At 48.5% G+C, this 21,739-nt stretch overlaps 1 protein-coding gene across 4 annotated transcripts in view; it reads right to left on the reverse strand.

Annotated features, from left to right (window-relative positions):
* Window positions 1-21,739, reverse strand: part of bbs9 (Bardet-Biedl syndrome 9) — a 203,347-nt gene that overhangs the window by 73,745 nt on the left and 107,863 nt on the right. For all 4 annotated transcript variants that reach the window (XM_046315063.1, XM_046315062.1, XM_046315060.1 and 1 more), the window contains one exon: window positions 19,424-19,543. In XM_046315063.1, the coding sequence (XP_046171019.1) occupies window positions 19,424-19,543 (120 nt within the window). The remainder of the gene's footprint in view (window positions 1-19,423; window positions 19,544-21,739) is intronic.

The raw sequence follows: 21,739 nt of genomic DNA on the forward strand, positions 1-21,739 counted from the left end.
CAGAGGACTGGGGGACTGGAAGTACCGGAGGACTGGGGGACCGGAGGACTGGGGGACCGGAGGTACTGTAAGACCGGGAGGCTGGAGGACTGGAGGTACTGGAGGACCGGAGGACGGGAGGACTGGGGGAACTGGAGGTACTGGAGGACTGGGGGACTGGAGGACCGGAGGACTGGAGGTACTGGAGGACTGGGGGACTGGAGGTACTGGAGGACTGGAGGACCGGAGGACTGAGGGAACTGGGGGACTGTAGGACTGGAAGACTGGGGGACTGGAGGTACTGGAGGACCGGAGGACTGGAGGACTGGGGGACTGAAGGACTGGAGGACCGGGGGAGGACTGGGGGACCGGGGGAGGTACTGGAGGACTGGGGACTGGAGGTACGGGAGGACTGGAGGATCAGAGGACTGGGGGACTGGAAGTGGGGGACCGGAGGACTGGGGACCGGGGGATCAGAGGACCGGGGGGGGGACCGGAGGTACTGGAGGACTGGAGGTACTGGAGGACTGGAGGTGACTGGGAGTACCGGGGGACTGGAGGATCAGAGGACTGGAAGTACCGGAGGACTGGGGGGACTAGGAGGACTGGGGGACCGGAGGTACTGGAGGACCGGGGGACTGGAGGACTGGGGGACTGGAGGTACTGGAGGACTGGAGGACCGGAGGTACTGGAGGACCGGAGGTACTGGAGGACCGGAGGGACCGGGGGACCAGAGGACTGGTGGACCGGAGGTACTGGAGGACCGGGGAACCAGAGGACCGGGGGGACCGGGGGGATCAGAGGACCGGGGACCGGAGGGTACCAGAGGACCGGGGGACCAGAGGACCGGGGGATCAGAGGACCGGGGGACCGGAGGTACTGGAGGACTGGAGGTACTGGGGACTGGAGGGACCGGGGGACAGGGGGACTGGAGGACTGGAGGATCAGAGGACTGGAAGTACCGGAGGGACTGGGGGACTAGAGGACTGGGGGACCGGAGGTACTGGAGGACTGGGGGACTAGAGGACTGGGGGACCGGAGGTACTGGAGGACCGGGGGACTGGAGGACTGGGGGACTGGAGGTACTGGAGGACTGGGGGACCGGGAGGGACCGGGGGACCAGAGGACCGGGGGATCAGAGGACCGGGGGACCGGAGGTACTGGAGGACTGGAGGTATGGGAGTACAGGGGGACTGGAGGACTGGAGGATCAGAGGACTGGAAGTACCGGAGGACTGGGGGACTAGAGGACTGGGGGACCGGAGGTACTGGAGGACCGGAGGATGGGAGGACTGGGGGAACTGGAGGACCGGAGGTACTGGAGGACTGGGGACTGGAGGACTGGGGGACCGGAGGACTGGAGGACCGGGGGGGGAACTGGAGGACCGGAGGTACCGGAGGACTGGGGGTACTGGAGGACTGGAGGTACGGGAGTACCGGGGGGACTGGAGGTACGGGAGGACTGGAGGATCAGAGGACTGGGGGGAGGACTGGAAATACCGGAGGACTGGGGGACCGGAGGACTGGGGGACCTGGAGGTACTGGAGGACCGGGGGCTGGAGGACTGGAGGTACTGGAGGACCGGAGGACGGGGGAGGACTGGGGGAACTGGAGGTACTGGAGGACTGGGGGACTGGAGGACCGGAGGACTGGAGGACTGGGGGACTGGAGGACTGGAGGACTGGAGGACTGGAGGACTGAGGGAACTGGGGACTGACTGTAGGACTGGAAGACTGGGGAACTGGAGGTACTGGAGGACCGGAGGACTGGAGGACCGGGGGACTGAAGGACTGGAGGACCGGAGGACTGGGGGACCGGAGGTACTGGAGGACCGGGGACTGGAGGTACTGGAGTACTGGAGGACCGGAGGGAGGACTGGAGGATCAGAGGACTGGGGGACTGGAAGGACCGGAGGACTGGGGGACCAGAGGACTGGGGGGACTGGAGGACTGGAGGTACTGGAGGACTGGAGGTACTGGAGGACTAGAGGTACTGGAGGACCAGATGACTGGGGGAACTGGAGGACCGGAGGTACTGGAGGACTGGGGGACCGGAAGACTGGAGGACCGGGGGAACTGGAGGACCGGAGGTACTGGAGGACTGGAGGTTCTGGAGGACCGGAGGACTGGAGGACCGGAGGACTGGGGGGCTGGAGGACTGGAGGTACTGGAGGACTGGAGGTACTGGAGGACCAGAGGACTGGGGGAACTGGAGGACCGGAGGTACTGGAGGACTGGGGGACCGGAGGACTGGAGGACCGGGGGAACTGGAGGACTGTAAGACTGGAGGACTGGGGAACTGGAGGACCGGGGGGAACTGGAGGACCGGGGGAACTGGAGGACTGGAGGACCAGAGGACTGGAGGTACTGGAGGACCGGAGGTACTGGAGGACCGGAGGACTGGAGGACCGGGGACTGGAGGACGGAGGACTGGGGGACCGGAGGACTGGGGGAGGACCGGAGGTACAGGAGGACTGGAGGGACGGGAGTACCGGGGGACTGGAGGTATGGGAGGACTGGAGGATCAGAGGACTGGGGGACTGGAAGTACCGGAGGACTGGGGGACCAGAGGACTGGGGGACCGGAGGACTGGGGACCGGAGGACTGGGGGACCGGAGGACTGGGGGACTGGAGGTACTGGAGGACTGGGGGACTGGAGGTACTGGAGGACTGGGGAAACCGGGGTCTGGAGGTACTGGAGGACTGGGGGAACTGGGGGACTGTAGGACTGGAAGACTGGTGGACTGGGGGAACTGGAGGACCGGGGGAACTGGAGGACCGGGGGAACTGGAGGACCGGAGGACTGGAGGTACTGGAGGACTGGGGGACTGGAGGTACTGGAGGACTGGGGGACTGGAGGACTGGGGGACTGGAGGTACTGGAGGACTGGAGGTACTGGAGGACCGGAGGACTGGGGGACCGGGGGACCGGAGGACTGGGGGACCGGAGGACTGGAGGACTGGAGGACAGGGGGACTGGAGGACCGGAGGACTGGAGGTACTGGAGGACTGGAGGTACTGGAGGACTGGTGGTCTGGAGGACCGGGGGACTGGAGGACTGGAGGACCGGAGGACTGGGGGACTGGAGGACTGGGGGACTGGAGGTGGGGGACTGGAGGACTGGGGGTACTGGAAGACTGGGGGTACTGGAGGACTGGGGGACTGGAGGACCAGACGACCGGAGGACCGTAGTTGGGAAACAGTGCTGTAGGCTACATGCACAGTATTGATATACTTGCATAACACCTATGGACATGAACAGCAGACTTAGTTCAGACAGCAGAGAACACAAGATACCAGAGGCCAGAGGCATTCCAGTGGTTAGAACTGGGTGGCTGCTTTAATAGAGGTCTCTGTTGAGTGACGACAGTATATAAAACCTCACTGATGTGAGACGTACTAATGGGGGGGGGGGGGCATTGAACAAGCAAGTGTACAGGCAAGTGTACAAGTGTGTGTACTTGTTTATAGAAACACTACCACCTACGCACGCACAGACAGACAGCAGGTAGCCTAGTGGTTAGAGCGTTGGGCCAGTAGCCGGAAGGTTGCGAGATTGAATCCCCGAGCTGACGAGGTAAAAATGTGTCGTTCTGCCCCTGAACAAGGCAGTTAACCCACTGTTCCTAGGCCGTCATTGTAAATAAGAATTTGTTCTTACCTGACTTGCCTAGTTAAGTAAAAACCCACACACCCAGACACACACACACACAAAAACTCAAAACAGCCATATTACTCCACCCACAGGGGAACCCAGACCCAGTGCTTCTAAGAAACCTCCTTCCATTCCACGAGACAGTGTCACATACACATACACACACACACACACACACACCCCAGACAGACACACATTGCTATAAACATCAGCACATAACTCCCCTCACCACAAACTATGGAAAAAATAGCAGCGTGTGTGTGTGTGTATAGAGAGAGAGAGACAGGGCCTCTATCAGAGGAAGTTTCCCTAACTCAACAGAGAGTAACCATGTGTCTTATGGGTGTGAGAGAGAGAGTGACCGTTTTTCAGAGAGCTCATACTTATCAGCTTGACATTGTCCATGTGTTGGGTGTGTTTGCCCGTGTGAGACACAAGTAACCTACCCCCACCCCCCCACACCCCCCCAACCACACACACAGACACACACACACACAGTGAGATGTGCTGACCTGTCCTGCAGTAGGGTGGGGTGGGCAGGATCAGGATGGGGCAGGAAGAGGGATTTAGACAGAACAAAGGACAGCCAGACTTCAACACACAGGAAGTGATTGTAGAGAGGACAGAGTGGACATAACACACTACGTTACACTCAACCCTTACCCAGCTCTACCAGCACAGACAACAACCCTGATCTCAGTATATGTGTGTGTGTCTGTGTACATACCGCAAAGTCCCCATGAGTCAGTAGCCAATGTGTGTGTGTGTGTGTGTGTGTGTGTGTGTCATTGAAGTGGGTAAGTAATAATTGTGTGTGGCATCAGTTTCAGAGTAAGAGACTGGGCCAGGTCAAGGAAGCTTTGGTAAGAACATGCATGACACTGTGCGTGTGTGTGACCCTGCAGATTCTCATAGAGCCCTCTGTCCCAGACACTGGCCCATGGCAGCCGGCCACAGAGAGAGAAGGGAACCTCCCCAGTGTTTTCCTGCCAGCGTTTCCCCAACGTTCTCCCTTCGTCACTCTTAGGTTTCTTCTTTGGTTTGCACAGTTGGTGCTCATCAAGTCTAATGAATTAATGCAATTAATGTCATGTGGCGACAGGGCCTGCCATCCACACGGCTCTGGCTTGGCACGTGTGTGTACGTGTGTCTGTATGTGTGTTGGGTCGGAGTTTATGTGCTGTGTGTATGTGTGTGTATGTGTATGTGTACCTGGAAATGGATCTCATTTCCATGGCTCAATATTTGCCATGGGGCACAGCCCAGCCTCTACAGGACTAATGAAGGAAACAAATCATGTCCACTGTGATCACACACAAGGAGAGCTCTGAGAAGAGGGAGGGGAGGGAGAGAGGAGCTAAGGGGGAAGAAGGAGGTAAAGTGCATTTGAAATTGTGGAAGATGAGAAAGTGGGGAAGTGTGCGTGGGAGGCAGTGGGAAAGCAAGGAATGGGCACTGAGAGAAAGAGCATGAGAGAGATAGAGAGACAGAGAAAGAGCATGAGAGAGATAGAGAGACAGAGAAAGAGCATGAGAGAGATAGAGAGACAGAGAAAGAGCATGAGAGAGATAGAGAGACAGAGAAAGAGCATGAGAGAGACAGAGAAAGAGCATGAGAGAGATAGAGAGACAGAGAAAGAGTTAGCGGTCCAAACAGGCTGATATTTTGAACACTCCCCAATAGAGCTTTTTACTCCATGAACTTTGACCTTATTGGGTCCCCATTGCGATGGGGTCGTACTGTAAAACTCTCCACATCTGGACTGGCCTCCTGCTTTGGACCATCACTCTTTTCCTCCTTTACTTCTTCCTACTCCTCTCTGTTCCCTCCCTTCACCTCATATCTCCTGTTCCTCCTGCCTCCCTCCTCCTCTGGTCCTAAACAAACCTCAATGTCAACACATAGGCCATGGCCAAGGCACCAGGGCAATACAGAGGTTGCTGGTGAGGCTTTGGGGGCTCGTTGGGGTGTTGAGGATATTGGACCAGCGGGGTGTGTGTGTGTGTCTGCAGAGAATTGTTTTATAGCAAGTGACAGCTGACGATTACCCACCACCTAACCCCTCACCCCTGACCTGCTCTCTGCCCCCCCCATACACATTGACACGTCTCCTCTTATAAACCAGGATGGCCAGACTGACATTGCTCATCACACACACACAGTTGTTGTTACGTCAGATGGAAAGGGGCTTTTAGAGAAGAGAGAGCTGGAAATAGATATTTAGAATGAATGGTGAAATGACATATTGACAGAGAGATACAGGAAGACTGAAACTAGAGAAACTACACAGAGAGAGCGAGACAGAGCTCGAGAGAGCGAGACAGAGAGACAGAGAGCACGAGAGAGCGAGAGCGCGAGAGAGTGCGAGAGAGAGAGCGCGAGAGAGAGAGAGCGCGAGAGACAGAGTGCACGAGAGAGCGTGCGAGAGAGAGTGCGAGAGAGAGAGAGCGCGAGAGAGAGAGAGCGCGAGAGAGAGAGCGCGAGAGAGAGCGCGTGAGAGTGCGAGAGAGAGAGAGAGTGCGAGAGAGAGAGCGCGAGAGAGAGAGAGTGCGAGAGAGAGAGCGCGAGAGAGAGCGCACGAGAGAGTGTGCGAGAGTACGAGAGAGAGAGAGAGCGCGAGAGCGCGAGAGAGAGGCACGCAGAATTCTGCAAAAATATCCTCCGTGTACAAAGTAAAACACCAAATAATGCATGCAGAGCAGAATTAGGCCGATACCCACTAATTATCAAAATCCAGAAAAGAGCCGTTAAATTCTACAACCACCTAAAAGGAAGCGATTCACAAACCTTCCATAACAAAGACATCACCTACAGAGAGATGAACCTGGAGAAGAGTCCCCTAAGCAAGCTGGTCCTGGGGCTCTGTTCACAAACACAAACACACCCTACAGAGCCCCAGGACAACAGCACAATTAGACCCAACCAAATCATGAGAAAACAAAAAGATAATTACTTAACACATTGGAAAGAATTAACAAAAAAACAGAGCAAACTAGAATGCTATTTGGCCCTACACAGAGAGTACACAGCGGCAGAATACCTGACCACTGTGACTGACCCAAAATTAAGGAAAGCTTTGACTATGTACAGACTCTGTGATCATAGCCTTGCTATTGAGAAAGGCCGCCGTAGGCAGACATGGCTCTCAAGAGAAGACAGGCTATGTGCTCACTGCCCACAAAATGAGGTGGAAACTGAGCTGCACTTCCTAACCTCCTGCCCAATGTATGACCATATTAGAGAGACATATTTCCCCCAGATTACACAGATCCACAAAGAATTCGAAAACAAATCCAATTTTGAAAAACTCCCATATCTTTTGGGTGAAATTCCACAGTGTTCCATCACAGCAGCAAGATTTGTGACCTGTTGCCACGAGAAAAGGGCAACCAGTGAAGAACAAACACCATTGTAAATACAACCCATATTTATGCCTATTCATTTTATCTTGTGTCCTTTAACTATTTGTACATTGTATATATATATATATATATAATATGACATTTGTAATGTCTTTACTGTTTTTAAACTTCTGTATGTGTAATGTTTACTGTAAATTTTTTGTTGTTTTTCACTTTATATATTCACTTTGTATGTTGTCTACCTCACTTGCTTTGGCAATGTTAACACATGTTTCCCATGCCAATAAAGCCCTTGAATTGAATTGAATTGAGAGAGAGAGTGCGAGAGAGAGAGAGAGAGTGCGAGAGAGAGAGAGAGTGCGAGAGTGAGAGAGAGCGCGAGAGTGCGAGAGAGAGAGTGCGAGAGAGAGAGAGTGCGAGAGAGAGAGAGCGCGAGAGAGAGAGAGCGCGAGAGAGAGAGAGAGAGAGAGAGAGAGAGAGAGCAAGAGAGAGAGAAGAGAGCGAGAGAGAGAGAGAGAGCGAGAGAGAAACTTGAAGAGACTGGAGAAACACATAACATGTGTTAACCATTGCCGGGGCCGTTCCCGTGAGCAGTGGTGTACACGGCACACTTAACGGCCCAGCTCTGGAAAAGTATACTTTACAATTCATTGCTTCCTTCTCGCAAAAATTAAAGGTCTCCTGTTAAAAGCACAACTTGTCAAACGATAGCAGCTTTTATTACAGAGCAAACTCCCGCCCCTGCCTCTGTCTAGGGCCTACTTCCCTGCAAACTTGTTTTATTTAGAAAAGGGATACTCTGCACATGGGACCCCAGAGTGGGTAAGTGTGTGTGTGTGTGTGTGTGTGTGTGTGTGTGTGTGTGTGTGTGTGTGTGTGTGTGTGTGTGTGTGTGTGTGTGTGTGTGTGTGTGTGTGTGTGTGTGTGTGTGTGTGTGTGTGTGTGTGTGTGTGTGTGTGTGTGTGTGTGTGTGTGTGTGTGTGTGTGTATGCGAGTGTGTAGACTCACACTGGGCCCACTTTTAACAACAGGCATCCTCAACACAACCCGTTACAGCAGTACAACATTCTTCAGCAGAATGGCTGAACCTAATGACCTTTGGGATCCTATTGAATGTATATGCTGCCCGGCACTGGAAGTGTTTCGCAGACTGGAAACCCTCCATCCGAACCAAACATTCCCAAAGGAAGCGCATTCATTTCATTCATTCCTTCATTCAAGGAGATTCCCTACGGCTACAACGCAAACTCCAGGACAAACACTGTCTCCTTCCCACATGCTAGCTAGCTGACCGGGATTCAGGGAAATAAGAGGCACATCTGTGTTTCCACCTCTATGGGAATGGCCGCTGATGGTTATCATGGTTACCACAGCTCCTGGTCTCTCCCCGCTCTCTCTCTGAGTTCCCGGGAATACTGGAGTTAATGGGATTTTAATGGGATGTGTGGACAAAATGGAATAGATGTGCCGATTTGCTCTGATAGAGGGGGAGAGAACAGCATGGGATTAAACTCAATGTTTTGACAAAAAAAAAAGAAAATAAGAAAAACAGCTGAAAAAAAAACTGTGTGACAAGGGCCAGAGAAGGGCCTGTGATTGGGCAACTGATTGAATCTGAGATTTTATTGGTTGATTGTTAGGTAAAATGTAAGAGCCTACAATTCAGCCTCTTAAATTCTTGCTATGTGGACTACTTACAGATGTAGGATCTTAATTTGAGCCAGTTTGCTACAGCAGGAAAATAATCCTGCAGCAAAAGGAAATGTGAATTATTATGTGGATTATATTTAATGGACTTTTTTGGGGGGTTGATACATTTTTCGTAAGGGAAATTCAAGTCTGAAATTTCCAAGTAAAAATGACTAACTTCACAAGCCTTTTTAAAACTCAAATACACTACATGTTTTTCCACGTTTTTACATTTCCTACATTTCAAGAATGTTATCCTGCAAAAGGGGATCAAATTAAGATCTTCCTTTGTGCATATCTATTGAACAGGAAGTAAAAGTAAGAGTCAGTGTCTTGATTGGCTGATTGATAATAAAGAATTCTCTTCGATAATAATCACAGTTGGGTATATCCCCCCCAAGCAGACACATCGACGGCCCTGAAAGAACTTCATTGGACTCTATGTAAACTGGAAACCACATATCCTGAGGCTGCATTTATTGTAGCTGGGGATTTTAACAAGGCTAATCTGAAAACAAGGCTCCCTACATTTTATCAGCATATCCAGATAAAACCCTGGATCATTGTTACTCTAACTTCCGCGACGCATACAAAGCCCTCCCCCGCCCTCCTTTCGGAAAATCTGACCACGACTCCATTTTGTTACTCCCAGCCTATAGACAGAAACTAAAACAGGAAACACCCGTGCTCAGGTCTGTTAAACGCTGGTCCAACCAATCGGATTCCACGCTTCAAGATTGCTTCGATCACGTGGACTGGGATATGTTCCGCATAGTGCCGGACAATAACATTGATGAATACGCTGATTTGGTGAGCGAGTTTATTAGCAAGTGCATCGGTGATGTTGTACCAACAGCGACTATTAAAACCTTCCCCAACCAGAAACCGTGGATTGATGGCAGCATTCACGCAAAACTGAAAGCGTGAACCACTGCTTTTGATCAGGGCAAGGCGACCGGAAAAATGACCGAATACAAACAGTGTAGCTATTTCCTCCGCAAGGCAATCAAACAAGCTAAGCGCCAGTATAGAGACAAAGTAGAGTCACAATTCAACGGCTCAGACACAAGAGGTATGTGGCAGGGTCTACAGTCAATCATGGATTCCAAAAAGAAAACCAGCCCCGTCACGGACCACGATGTCTTGCTCCCAGACAAACTAGACAACTTCTTTGCTCGCTTTGAGGACAATACATTGCCACCAACACGGCCCTCTACCAAAACCTGCGGGCTCTCCTTCACTGCAGCCGACGTGAGTAAAACATTTAAACGTGTTAACCCTTGCAAGGATGCCGGCCCAGACGGCAGCCCTAGATGCCTTCACCCCTAGTGTCTTCAGAGCATGCGCAGACCAGCAAACTCAGGAGGTTGAAGAAATTTGGCTTGTCACTGAAAACACTCAAACTCCAGGACACCTACACCACCCGATGTCACAGGAAGGCCAAAAAGATCATCAAGGACAACAACTACCCGAGCCACTGCCCGTTCACTCCGTTATCATCCAGAAGGCGAGGTCAGTACAGGTGCATCAAAGCTGGGACCAAGAGACTGAAAAACAAGCTTCTATCTCAAGGCCATCAGACTGTTAAACAGCCATCACTAACATTGAGTGGCTGCTGCCAACATACTGACTCAAATCTCTAGCCACAATAACAATAAAAATTGGATGTAATAAATGTATCACTAGCCACTTTAAACAATGCCATTCTATATACTGTTTATACACATTACATCTCATATGTATATACTGTACTCTATACCATCTACTGCTTCTTGCCTATGCTGTTCGGCGAGCACTCATCCATGTATTTTTATGTACACTTTTTATTTACACTTGTGTGTATAAGGTAGTTGTTGTGAAATTGTTAGATTACTTGTTAGATATTACTGCATGGTCGGAACTATAAGCACAAGCATTTCGCTACACTCGCATTAACATCTGCTAACCATGTGTATGTGACAAATCAAATTTGATTTGAAGATCTAGTAGGTGGGAGACGAGTGGGATGACATCACCCTCTATGGTTCGAGGCGCATCGATAACGTTTTCATGACAACAGGTCTCACAACAGATCTTGAACAAAGACACAACATTCTCAATACAGTCTCTCAACGGTCTAAAACACCCCAGTCCTACATTAGTAGAAACATTTTGCACTATTTGCAATGTAATTTCTCAAAAGTCTCACACCATTCGCACAATGGTCTCAAAAAGTCTACATTTCACTGCAGTCTCACAGAAGTTTTGCGGTTGTCTCCCAACATCCACAAAACCTCCTGACATTCGCCCAGCATGCCGACAACATCTCTCACCATCTATATCAACGCAACCCAATCCGGTAGCCGGCCTGCCTGACTGCCCGCATGTCTAGAGCACTGTCGTCAACTCCATCATTAGCATTAGCCGCGTGGGTCTAAACATAACCCATTACATAACATAAAGCAGGACAGAAACATTAGGGAAACATTACTACACCAGGCATCACATTATTTCCAATCAATGGAGCCTGGGCCAGCCAAGAGTTAAAAAATACCACAGCGCGAAGCTGTGTTAAACACATGGAAAGCGGAGGCATTGATATGGAGTTGCTAACACATCTACTGTAGCAGTAGCTCACTGCTGCCCAGAACACGATCTACTAGTTACATCCTCCTGTACTTCATAAACAGATGGTTAAAGGCTTACACAATGTAAAGACTGTACAACCATCTACAGTACACCATCACAAACATCATCTGATGACGAATATACTGACAGACGGAGGACATTGTAACATATGTAGCACTATCTAGTGGTTGTGGACACAGACATGCAGACAGACAGTCGGACAGAGACAGGAACAGTCAGACACCATAAGAAAGCTGGTATCCTCTTCTATCCCAAAGCGTGGATGCTTCCAGCAGCCCCTGGGCTCGCTCTCTGAGCCCCCACTACCCAGGCGATGCTGCTCCTGAGTTTATACATGCTCACACATACCATAAACACACTTACACTTGGACAAAACACACACTTTATCTCTAAGAGTCTTCACAGATGGGAAGGTGTGTTTGTATGTGTGTTTATATGTGTATGACATGATGGTCTGGCGTCGAAGGCCTCTCTATTCCCTACTCAGCCCCCATTAATAAAAACACAAGCATAAAACAGACCCAAATTCCCGCTTCCAAATACGCCTGCTTGCGCACCCCCCACTCCTTTCCAGAAAGCTGCCTGCACAAGCGTTTGGTCCCCCCATGCCGAGCTGTGAGCCATGGGTCATACACTTTGGTCACAGCCTTGGAGACACAGTGAGGGGATGAGGAAAACTGTTCCAGGGCCTGTAGTATGAGAACAGTCAATGTCTGGTCGTAGAAGACGTGTCAAATAACAATCACTTCTGAGTAATAGGAGTGTAACACGTCAGCAAAAGGATAATAATATGGGGCTAATGGAACAAACCTGGCCCTGTACTTGAGGTAGCTGGTAGATGACAGTAAGGTAATTGAATGGTGAGGTCTGAGGCAGCACTAGAGGCCATGTGAATGGGATGATGCTAATGGCTAATAGCTCTATTGTGTGGCTGCTGACCGGAGACTGACTCGGAGGGGGTAATTGAGTTTGGGCTTTGAGGAGCTGACCTTATAAACACCCCGCCCTCCTCCTCCTCTCTATGATGGAGGGAACGAGGGAGGGAGGGAGACTTTCAGTGATCCACTGTTTAATAAAGTACTGCTTCAGTGAAAGTTGGGAGGGCATGTTGGTGACATGAACCCAGTCTTCCAGGAACACAAGTTAGCGTCATTCCTCTTTTCATGTATTTGTGTCTCAGCTACCATACACTCTGTTGGCAGTTTTGATTGAACGGGGCCCAATGCCTCTCTGTCTCTAACCTCTCCCTCTCCCTCTGTGTGTGTGTGTGTGTGTGTGTGTGTGTGTGTGTGTGTGTGTGTGTGTGTGTGTGTGTGTGTGTGTGTGTGTGTGTGTGTGTGTGTGTGTGTGTGTGTGTGTGTGTGTGTGTGTGTGTGTGTGTGTGTGTGTGTGTGTGTGTGTGTGTGTGTGTGTGGTATAGGTGGCGTCCCTGTGATCCCAGGTGGGCCGTGGGGGGTTCGAAGGAAAGAAGAGAGGAGACACTCTCTCTCTTTCATCTCCCTTTCATCCAGGCCGCTAGATAAGAGAAGGAGAGCGAGCAGCGACATAGTTCTATCCAAGACACCTTTTGAAGCCTTTCAACTGTACTAGAGGTGCTTCCTGGCTCCCATGCACCCTAACATGGGGGTTGGTTGGAGCCTAATTACCTTTAAGTCTGCCACAGGTAGGAGAATGTGTGTGTGGTTTATCTACGGTGAAGGAGGGAGGTAGAGGTGTAAGTGGATCTGTTCATTTAGCCCCTTCTGCTTTTCGCCTGTGTGCTGTGTGCCCCCACCATTCTGGAAATTCTCTCTGAGTTCATATATGTAAATTGGTTTGGATGTCCTTCTCTTTCCACGTCTCTCTCACACTCCCTAATGGGCGGTGGTTTGGTTGTAAGAGGGACATGCCTGGACAGAGCGCCTTCTCTCTCTAGGTCCAAACCACACAGTTCCATCCTCTGAAGATTTCCATTACAAACAAAAATAATTAGGGATTATTTCAGTTTTCTGTTATGATGTTTGACAGTGGGAGGACAGGGGAGGCAGAGGCCGAGAGAGAGAGATGCCCCTCAGGTGGGCTATAAAGCCTCCTTGGCGATGACAAGCATACCCATAACATGATGCAGCCACCACCATGCTTCAAAATATGAAGAGTGGTACTCCGTGATGTTTTGTGTTGGATTTCCCCCAAACTTAACGCTTTGTATTCAGGACAGAGCATGTATTTCTTTGCAGTTTTACTTTAGTTCCTTAAAGTAGTAAATTACCTACTGCTGTCCTCTGACCGTGGTCATGTCTTTATTCTCTTTCTCTTAGATTTAAGTGCTGGCACCTTTGGCACTATTGATCATGCTATCCTCATTAAGAGGTTAGAAGACTTCAAATCAAATCAAATTTTATTTGTCACATACACATGGTTAGCAGATGTTAATGCGAGTGTAGCGAAATGCTTGTGCTTCTAGTTCCGACAATGCAGTAATAACCAACAAGTAAACTAATTAACAATTCCAAAACTACTGTCTTATACACAGTGTAAGGGGATAAAGAATATGTACATAAAGATATATGAATGAGTGATGGTACAGAGCAGCATAGGCAAGATACAGTAGATGGTATCGAGTACAGTATATACATGAGATGAGTATGTAAACAAAGTGGCATAGTTAAAGTGGCTAGTGATACATGTATTACATAAGGATTAAGTAGATGATATAGAGTACAGTATATACGTATGCATATGAGATGAATAATGTAGGGTATGTAACATTATATTAGGTAGCATTGTTTAAAGTGGCTAGTGATATATTTTACATCCTTTCCCATCAATTCCCATTATGAAAGTGGCTGGAGTTGAGTCAGTGTCAGTGTGTTGGCAGCAGCCACTCAATGTTAGTGGTGGCTGTTTAACAGTCTGATGGCCTTGAGATTGAAAAACAGCTTCTATCTCTCGGTCCCTGCTGTGATGCACCTGTACTGACCTCGCCTTCTGGATGATAGCGGGGTGAACAGGTAGTGGCTCGGGTGGTTGCTGTCCTTGATGATCTTTATGGCCTTCCTGTGACATCGGGTGGTGTAGGTGTCCTGGAGGGCAGGTAGTTTGCCCCCGGTGATGCGTTGTGCAGACCTCACTACCCTCTGGAGAGCCTTAATGTTGTGGGCGGAGCAGTTGCCGTACCAGACGGTGATACAGCCTGCCAGGATGCTCTCGATTGTGCATCTGTAGAAGTTTGTGAGTGATTTTGGTGACAAGCCGAATTTTTTCCGCCTCCTGAGGTTGAAAGAGGCGCTGCTGCGCCTTCTTCACGATGCTGTCTGTGTGGGTGGACCAATTCAGTTTGTCTGTGATGTGTATGCCGAGGAACTTAAAACTTATTACCCTCTCCACTACTGTTCCATCGATGTGGATAGGGGGGTGTTCCCTCTGCTGTTTCCTGAAGTCCACAATCTCCTCCTTAGTCTTGTTGACGTTGAGTGTGAGGTTATTTTACCTAACACCACACTCCGAGGGCCCTCACCTCCTCCCTGTAGGCCGTCTCGTCGTTGTTGGTAATCAAGCCTACCACTGTTGTGTCGTCCGCAAACTTGATGATTGAGTTGGAGGCGTGCGTGGCCACGCAGTCGTGGGTGAACAGGGAGTACAGGAGAGGGCTCAGAACGCACCCTTGTGGGGCCCCAGTGTTGAGGATCAGCGGGGTGGAGATGTTGTTGCCTACCCTCACCACCTGGGGGCGGCCCGTCAGGAAGTCCAGTACCCAGTTGCACAGGGCGGGGTCGAGACCCAGGGTCTCGAGCTTGATGACGAGCTTGGAGGGTACTATGGTGTTGAATGCCGAGCTGTAGTCGATGAACAGCATTCTCACATAGGTATTCCTCTTGTCCAGATGGGTTAGGGCAGTGTGCAGTGTGTTTGAGATTGCATCGTCTGTGGACCTATTTGGGCGGTAAGCAAATTGGATTGGGTCTAGGGTGTCAGGTAGGGTGGAGGTGATATGGTCCTTGACTAGTCTCTCAAAGCAATTCATGATGACGGAAGTGAGTGCTACGGGGCGGTAGTCGTTTAGCTCAGTTACCTTAGCTTTCTTGGAAACAGGAACAATGGTGGCCCTCTTGAAGCATGTGGGAACAGCAGACTGGTATAGGGATTGATTGAATATGTCCGTAAACACACCGGCCAGCTGGTCTGCGCATGCTCTGAGGGCGCGGCTGGGGATGCCGTCTGGGCCTGCAGCCTTGCGAGGGTTAACACGTTTAAATGTTTTACTCACCTCTGCAGTGAAGGAGAGTCCGCATGTTTTCGTTGCAGGCCGTGTCAGTGGCACTGTATTGTCCTCAAAGCGGGCAAAAAAGTTATTTAGTCTGCCTGGGAGCAAGACATCCTGGTCCGTGATTGACTGTAGACCCTGCCACATACCTCTTGTGTCTGAGCCGTTGAATTGAGTTTCTACTTTGTCTCTATACTGACGCTTAGCTTGATTGATAGCCTTGCGGAGGGAATAGCTGCACTGTTTGTATTCGGTCATGCTACCAGTCACCTTGCCCTGATTAAAAGCAGTGGTTCGCGCTTTCAGTTTCACGGGAATGCTGCCATCAATCCACGGTTTCTGGTTAGGGAATGTTTTAATCGTTGCTATGGGAACGACATCTTCAACGCACGTTCTAATGAACTCGCACACCGAATCAGCGTATTTGTCAATGTTGCTGTCTGACGCAATACGAAACATATCCCAGTCCACGTGATGGAAGCAGTCTTGGAGTGTGGAATCAGCTTGGTCGGACCAGCGTTGGACAGACCTCAGCGTGGGAGCTTCTTGTTTTAGTTTCTGTCTGTAGGCAGGGATCAACAAAATGGAGTCGTGGTCAGCTTTTCCGAAAGGAGGGCGGGGCAGGGCCTTATATGCGTCGCGGAAGTTAGAGTAACAATTATCCAAGGTTTTTCCAGCCCTGGTTGCGCAAATCGATATACTGATACAATTTAGGGAGTCTTGTTTTCAGATTAGCCTTGTTAAAATCCCCAGCTACAATGAATACAGCCTCAGGATGTATGGATTCCAGTTTGCAAAGAGTCAAATAAAGTTTGTTCAGAGCCATCGATGTGTCTGGTTGGTCTACGAGGACAGATTCTTAGCTGGCTAACAATTTATACCTTTCCGAGTGGTATCAATTTGTTCAGCTGGGTGATAATCGTAAAGTTCCAAGGTTGGATTTGGCATTCCTCAAGGTTCTGTGCTTGGACCACTTTTATTTTCACTACACATGCTAGCCCTGGGGAATGTCATCTGTAAGCACAACATGCATATTCATTGCTATGCTGATGACACTCAGTTGTATTTATCAGTTAAACCAAACGATACATCACAAGATGTTGGATGAAAAACAAACTTCTTGTATTTAAACTCTGATAAGACTTAAATCATGCTACTTGGCCACAAGAAACTCACAAATAAAATATCAGGCCTCACTCTTAATATTGATGGTTGCCCCATCACACCAAACATGGTTGTTAAAAACCTTGGTGTTACCTTTGACCCCGGACTAACCTTTGACAACCACATAAAAAGCATATCCAAAACAACATCCTTCCATCTCAGGAACATTTCCAGAATTAGACACTTCATCTCAACCAGGTCCATGCATTTGCTTAGTCTAATAGATTAGACTATTGTAATGCCCTCCTTTCCAGCTGCTCAGACTCTACTATTAAAAGCGTACAACTTGTACAGAACACTGCAGCTCGCATTTTAAACAACACAAGAAGGCACAAACACATCACTCGAGTTTTATCTGCAGTACACTGGTTGCCTGTAAAGTATCGGTCGGATTTTAAAATCTTACTCTTAACTTCTAAAGCACTGCATGGTCTTGCCCCCTGTTATCTGACAGGCATGCTTGTTCCATACAACCCAGTGAGGGCACTCCGCTCCCAAGGAGCCTATTTGCTTGTACCTAGATGCAGAACCAAGGCAGGGGGGCGGAGCGTTCCCTATTAAAGCCCCTCAGTTATGGAACAGCTGACACAGGGCCTTTAGTAAGTGATTTTATTGATGGTGTTTTATTTATCCTCTTTACGGCTTCCTGTTTGCTTTCCCTTTTGTCATTTTTTTTTATGAAGTGTTTCGCCATTTTAAATGCACTAAATAAAGTTTGATTTGATTCCCCATAGAGGCCAGACGGGTTGCTCCACAACAGGCATCACTCACTTCAGTGGGCCACTCTCCCTCAATGACTCTAGAAAGGGAAGCATCCATCTCACTGCTCTTTTTTAAAAAGAGTCCGCATGCTTCTCATCCGATACAGTTCAGAACATTTTGTTCCGTTTTTGTTTGTTTTGGTCTTTGGAAAAGTCATTTTTTCGGCTGTTCGTGAACACACATTTTTTTCTCTCGAGGCAAGCCGAAGTCTACGCCAATATGTTGGTGATTGGTGAACAGTAGGGATTCTTCAATGAAGTGTTTGTTGTCATTCAATGAGGCAAATCATTTTCATTCACATTTTTTCACTTGGGAAATACTGCACCAAACATCTTAGTTAGATGTAAAATTGTGCGACTAAGATCTCCGACAGAAATATCAAAATGAATGGCAGGTTTCTTGAGTTATTTTAGAATAATTCTGACTATTTTGAGGAAGTGTATACTGTCCACGGGACTCAAAATACACAAAATAGTACTATTGCCACTTTTTTCTCGTTTTTCAAGCGAAGGTCTTTTAAAGGAGAATGCAAGCACACTCGTTCGGTTCGCCTAGCCGTGTCCCGAACCGAAGCATGCGGAAGGCTTAAGTCATATACATGAAAAGCCATCACATGGCCTACCCAATGCAACTCTGAATCATGGTGTAACCACTTCACAGAGTCTTACCTCAGTGTGTTGAGTGGTGGTCTGTGTGGTATTCTCTCATTAGGGTTAACAGGGGAAATGCACGTATTTTGTTTGTTTGTTTTTCCTCTGTGTTTTTGGTCTGGTTCTTTTAATTGGCTTGCGGAATGGATATGTAATTGCACCGCATTCCTTTTGTGTGCACGTGGCGGGCATTTGATCTATAGATCTGAAAAAATACATGTTGTTCAATTGTATCTGGGTGTGATCGAGCCTATTGATGTAAATGCATGTGCCCAGAGTATGTGTGTGGGCTTTATGTAGAGGAAGTGTGCGTGTGTGTCTGAGTGTGTAGTGTGTATGCGTGTGTTCTTAACGATCCCCAAGCGTCGCCCGTCTGTGTCTCCCACACCTCCTCAGTGGGGCTCAGCTCATTAGCGGCAACGCCTGGGTGGATTAACCACACAAAAAGGCACATGGACTGCCGACACAACATCTGCTCACTTCTAACCACTCATGTTTAGTGCTCCTCAAAGCCCTCCAACTTCATCTTAGAAAGGACAAACATGGATTTGTGCTCAATTCAAACCAGGAGTGTCTAAGTGGAGAAAGAGCAGTGTGTGCAGCAGTCTCCTCTCACATCCATCAGCTACATAAGGAGCTGTCAGTCTGTTGCATTCATTTATTCAATTAAGTAGATTTCCTCAACATGGGAATTTAATGCGGAATTCCCTTCTGTCTGTGACTTATGATTGTTTATCTGAGACACACACACACACACACACACACACACACACACACACACACACACACACACACACACACACACACACACACACACACACACACACACACACACACACACACACACACACACACACACACACACACACACACACACACACACAATGGGTCAAAACAAATTATGTTTGGAAATGAAACGGAAAAACGTCCCGTTCTGAGGTTGAAAAAAAAAAAAAAACTTTTCCTCCTCAGTTAACTACAGTTTTAATTCAGGACAAAAAATATCAGAAAAATTGCAATTCGCCAGCTATTACAGCCAATCCGGGAGGGAGGAATGGAGGGAGGAGTAGAACCAGATGGAAGAGAGGAAAGCGAGAGAGATATCAAATAGAGCTTGAGCTCAGTGTGAGCCTTATATGAGACCAGCATCAACACGATCTGAACACAGCATAAGAACAGCCCCAGCAGACATGAGACCAGTCTTATACAGTATGAGCTAAAGGAGGGTGAATCACGAGCTAAGGATGAGCTTTCCATGTGTCCTGACTTTGTGTGTGTCCATCCCTTGACGTACCTGTCTTGGACTTGACTTTCTTGGACGGCTGTTTCTTTTTGATGAACTTGGTGGCAGACTCTTGTTGCAGGGGCGGCTCCTCCAGGTCCGTAACAGCCTCCGCGATTGGCTCACAGCCCCCTGAGTTACAGGAAGAAGAGCATGATCAACAGCCAATCACAGAGACTGAATCCTATCATGAGATATACAATGAGTGCACAAAACATTATTTACATGATGCTCTTTCCATGACAGACTGAATCCAAGTGAAAGACTTGATCCATTATTGATGTCACTTGCTAAATCGACTTCAAATCAGCTTAGATGAAGGGGATTATTAAGCCTTGAGACATCAAATCAAATGTATTTATAAAAACCTTTTTACATCAGCTGATGTCACAAAGTACTTATACTGGAACCCAGTCTAAAAATCCAAAACAGCAAGCAATGCAGATGTAGAAGCATGGTGGCTTGGAAAAACTCCCTAGAAAGGCAGGAACCTAGGAAGTAACCTAGAGAGGAACTAGGCTCTGAGCGGTGGCCAGGCAGAGACAGGGCCAGGTTCATCAATCCAGTGCCTTGCCGTTCACCTTCGCACTCCTGGGCCAGACTACACTCAATCATAGGACCTACTGAAGAGATGAGTGTTCAGTAAAGACTTAAAGGTCGAGACCAAGTCTCTATCTCTCACATGGATATACAGACCATTCCATAGAAATATAGCTTTATAGGAGAAAACCCTGCCTTCAGGTGTTGCCTAAGAAATTCTAGGGACAAAAAGAGGCCTGCATCTTGTGACCGTTAGTGTACGTGTAGGTACAGTGGGGCAAAAAAGTATTTAGTCAGCCACCAATTGTGCAAGTTCTCCCACTTAAAAAGATGACAGAGGCCTGTCATTTTAATCATAGGTACACTTCAACTATGACAGACAAAATGAGGAAAAAAAATCTAGAAAATCACACTGTAGGATTTTTGATGAATTTATTTGCAAATTATGGTGGAAAATAAGTATTTGGTCAATAACAAAAGTTTCTCAATACTTATATATATACTCAATACTTACTTGTTTTATACCATTTGTTGGCAATGACAGAGGTCAAATGTTTTCTGTAAGTCTTCACAGGGTTTTCACACACTGTTGCTGGTATTTTGGCCCATCCCTCCATGCATATCTCCTCTAGAGCAGTGATGTTTTGGGGCTGTTGCTGGGGCAACACGGACTTTCAACTCCCTCCAAAGATTTTCTATGGGGTTGAGATCTGGAGACTGGCTAGGCCACTCCAGGACCTTGAAATGCTTCTTACGAAGCCACTCCTTCGTTGCCCGGGCGGTGTGTTTGGGATCATTGTCATGCTGAAAGACCCAGCCACGTTTCATCTTCAATGCCCTTGCTGATGGAAGGAGGTTTTCACTCAAAATCTCACGATACATGGCCCCATTCATTCTTTCCTTTACACGGATCAGTCATCCTGGTCCCTTTGCAGAAAAACAGGCCCAAAGCATTATGTTTCCACCCCCATGCTTCACAGTAGATATGGTGTTACATTTACATTTACATTTAAGTCCTTTAGCAGACGCTCTTATCCAGAGCGACTTATGTTCTTTGGATGCAACTCAGCATTCTTTGTCCTCCAAAAACGACGAGTTGAGTTTTTACCAAAAAGTTATATTTTGGTTTAATCTGACCATATGACATTCTCCCAATCATCTTCTGGATCATCAAAATGCTCTCTAGCAAACTTCAGACAGGCCTGGACATGTACTGGCTTAAGCAGGGGGACACATCTGGCACTGCAGGATTTGAGTCCCTGGCGGCGTAGTGTGTTACTGATGGTAGGCTTTGTTACTTTGGTCCCAGCTCTCTGCAGGTCATTCACTAGGTCCCCCCGTGTGGTTCTGGGATTTTTGCTCACCGTTCTTGCGATCATTTTGACTCCACGGGGTGAGATCTTGCGTGGAGCCCCAGATCGAAGGAGATTATCAGTGGTCTTGTATATCTTCCATTTCCTAATAATTGCTCCCACAGTTGATTTCTTCAAACCAAGCTGCTTACCTATTGCAGATTCAGTCTCCCCAGCCTGGTGCAGGTCTACAATTTTGTTTCTGGTTTCCTTTGACAGCTCTTTGGTCTTGGCCATAGTGGAGTTTAGAGTGTGACTGAGGTTTTGGACAGGTGTCTTTTATACTGATAACAAGTTCAAACAGGTGCCATTAATACAGGTAACGAGTGGTGGACAGAGGAGCCTCTTAAAGATGAAGTTACAGGTCTGTGAGAGCCAGAAATCTTGCTTGTTTGTAGGTGACCAAATACTTATTTTCCACCATAATTTGCAAATA

This window comes from Oncorhynchus gorbuscha, linkage group LG19 (genome assembly GCF_021184085.1).
Source record: "Oncorhynchus gorbuscha isolate QuinsamMale2020 ecotype Even-year linkage group LG19, OgorEven_v1.0, whole genome shotgun sequence".
In the NCBI taxonomy this organism is placed as follows: domain Eukaryota; kingdom Metazoa; phylum Chordata; class Actinopteri; order Salmoniformes; family Salmonidae; genus Oncorhynchus; species Oncorhynchus gorbuscha.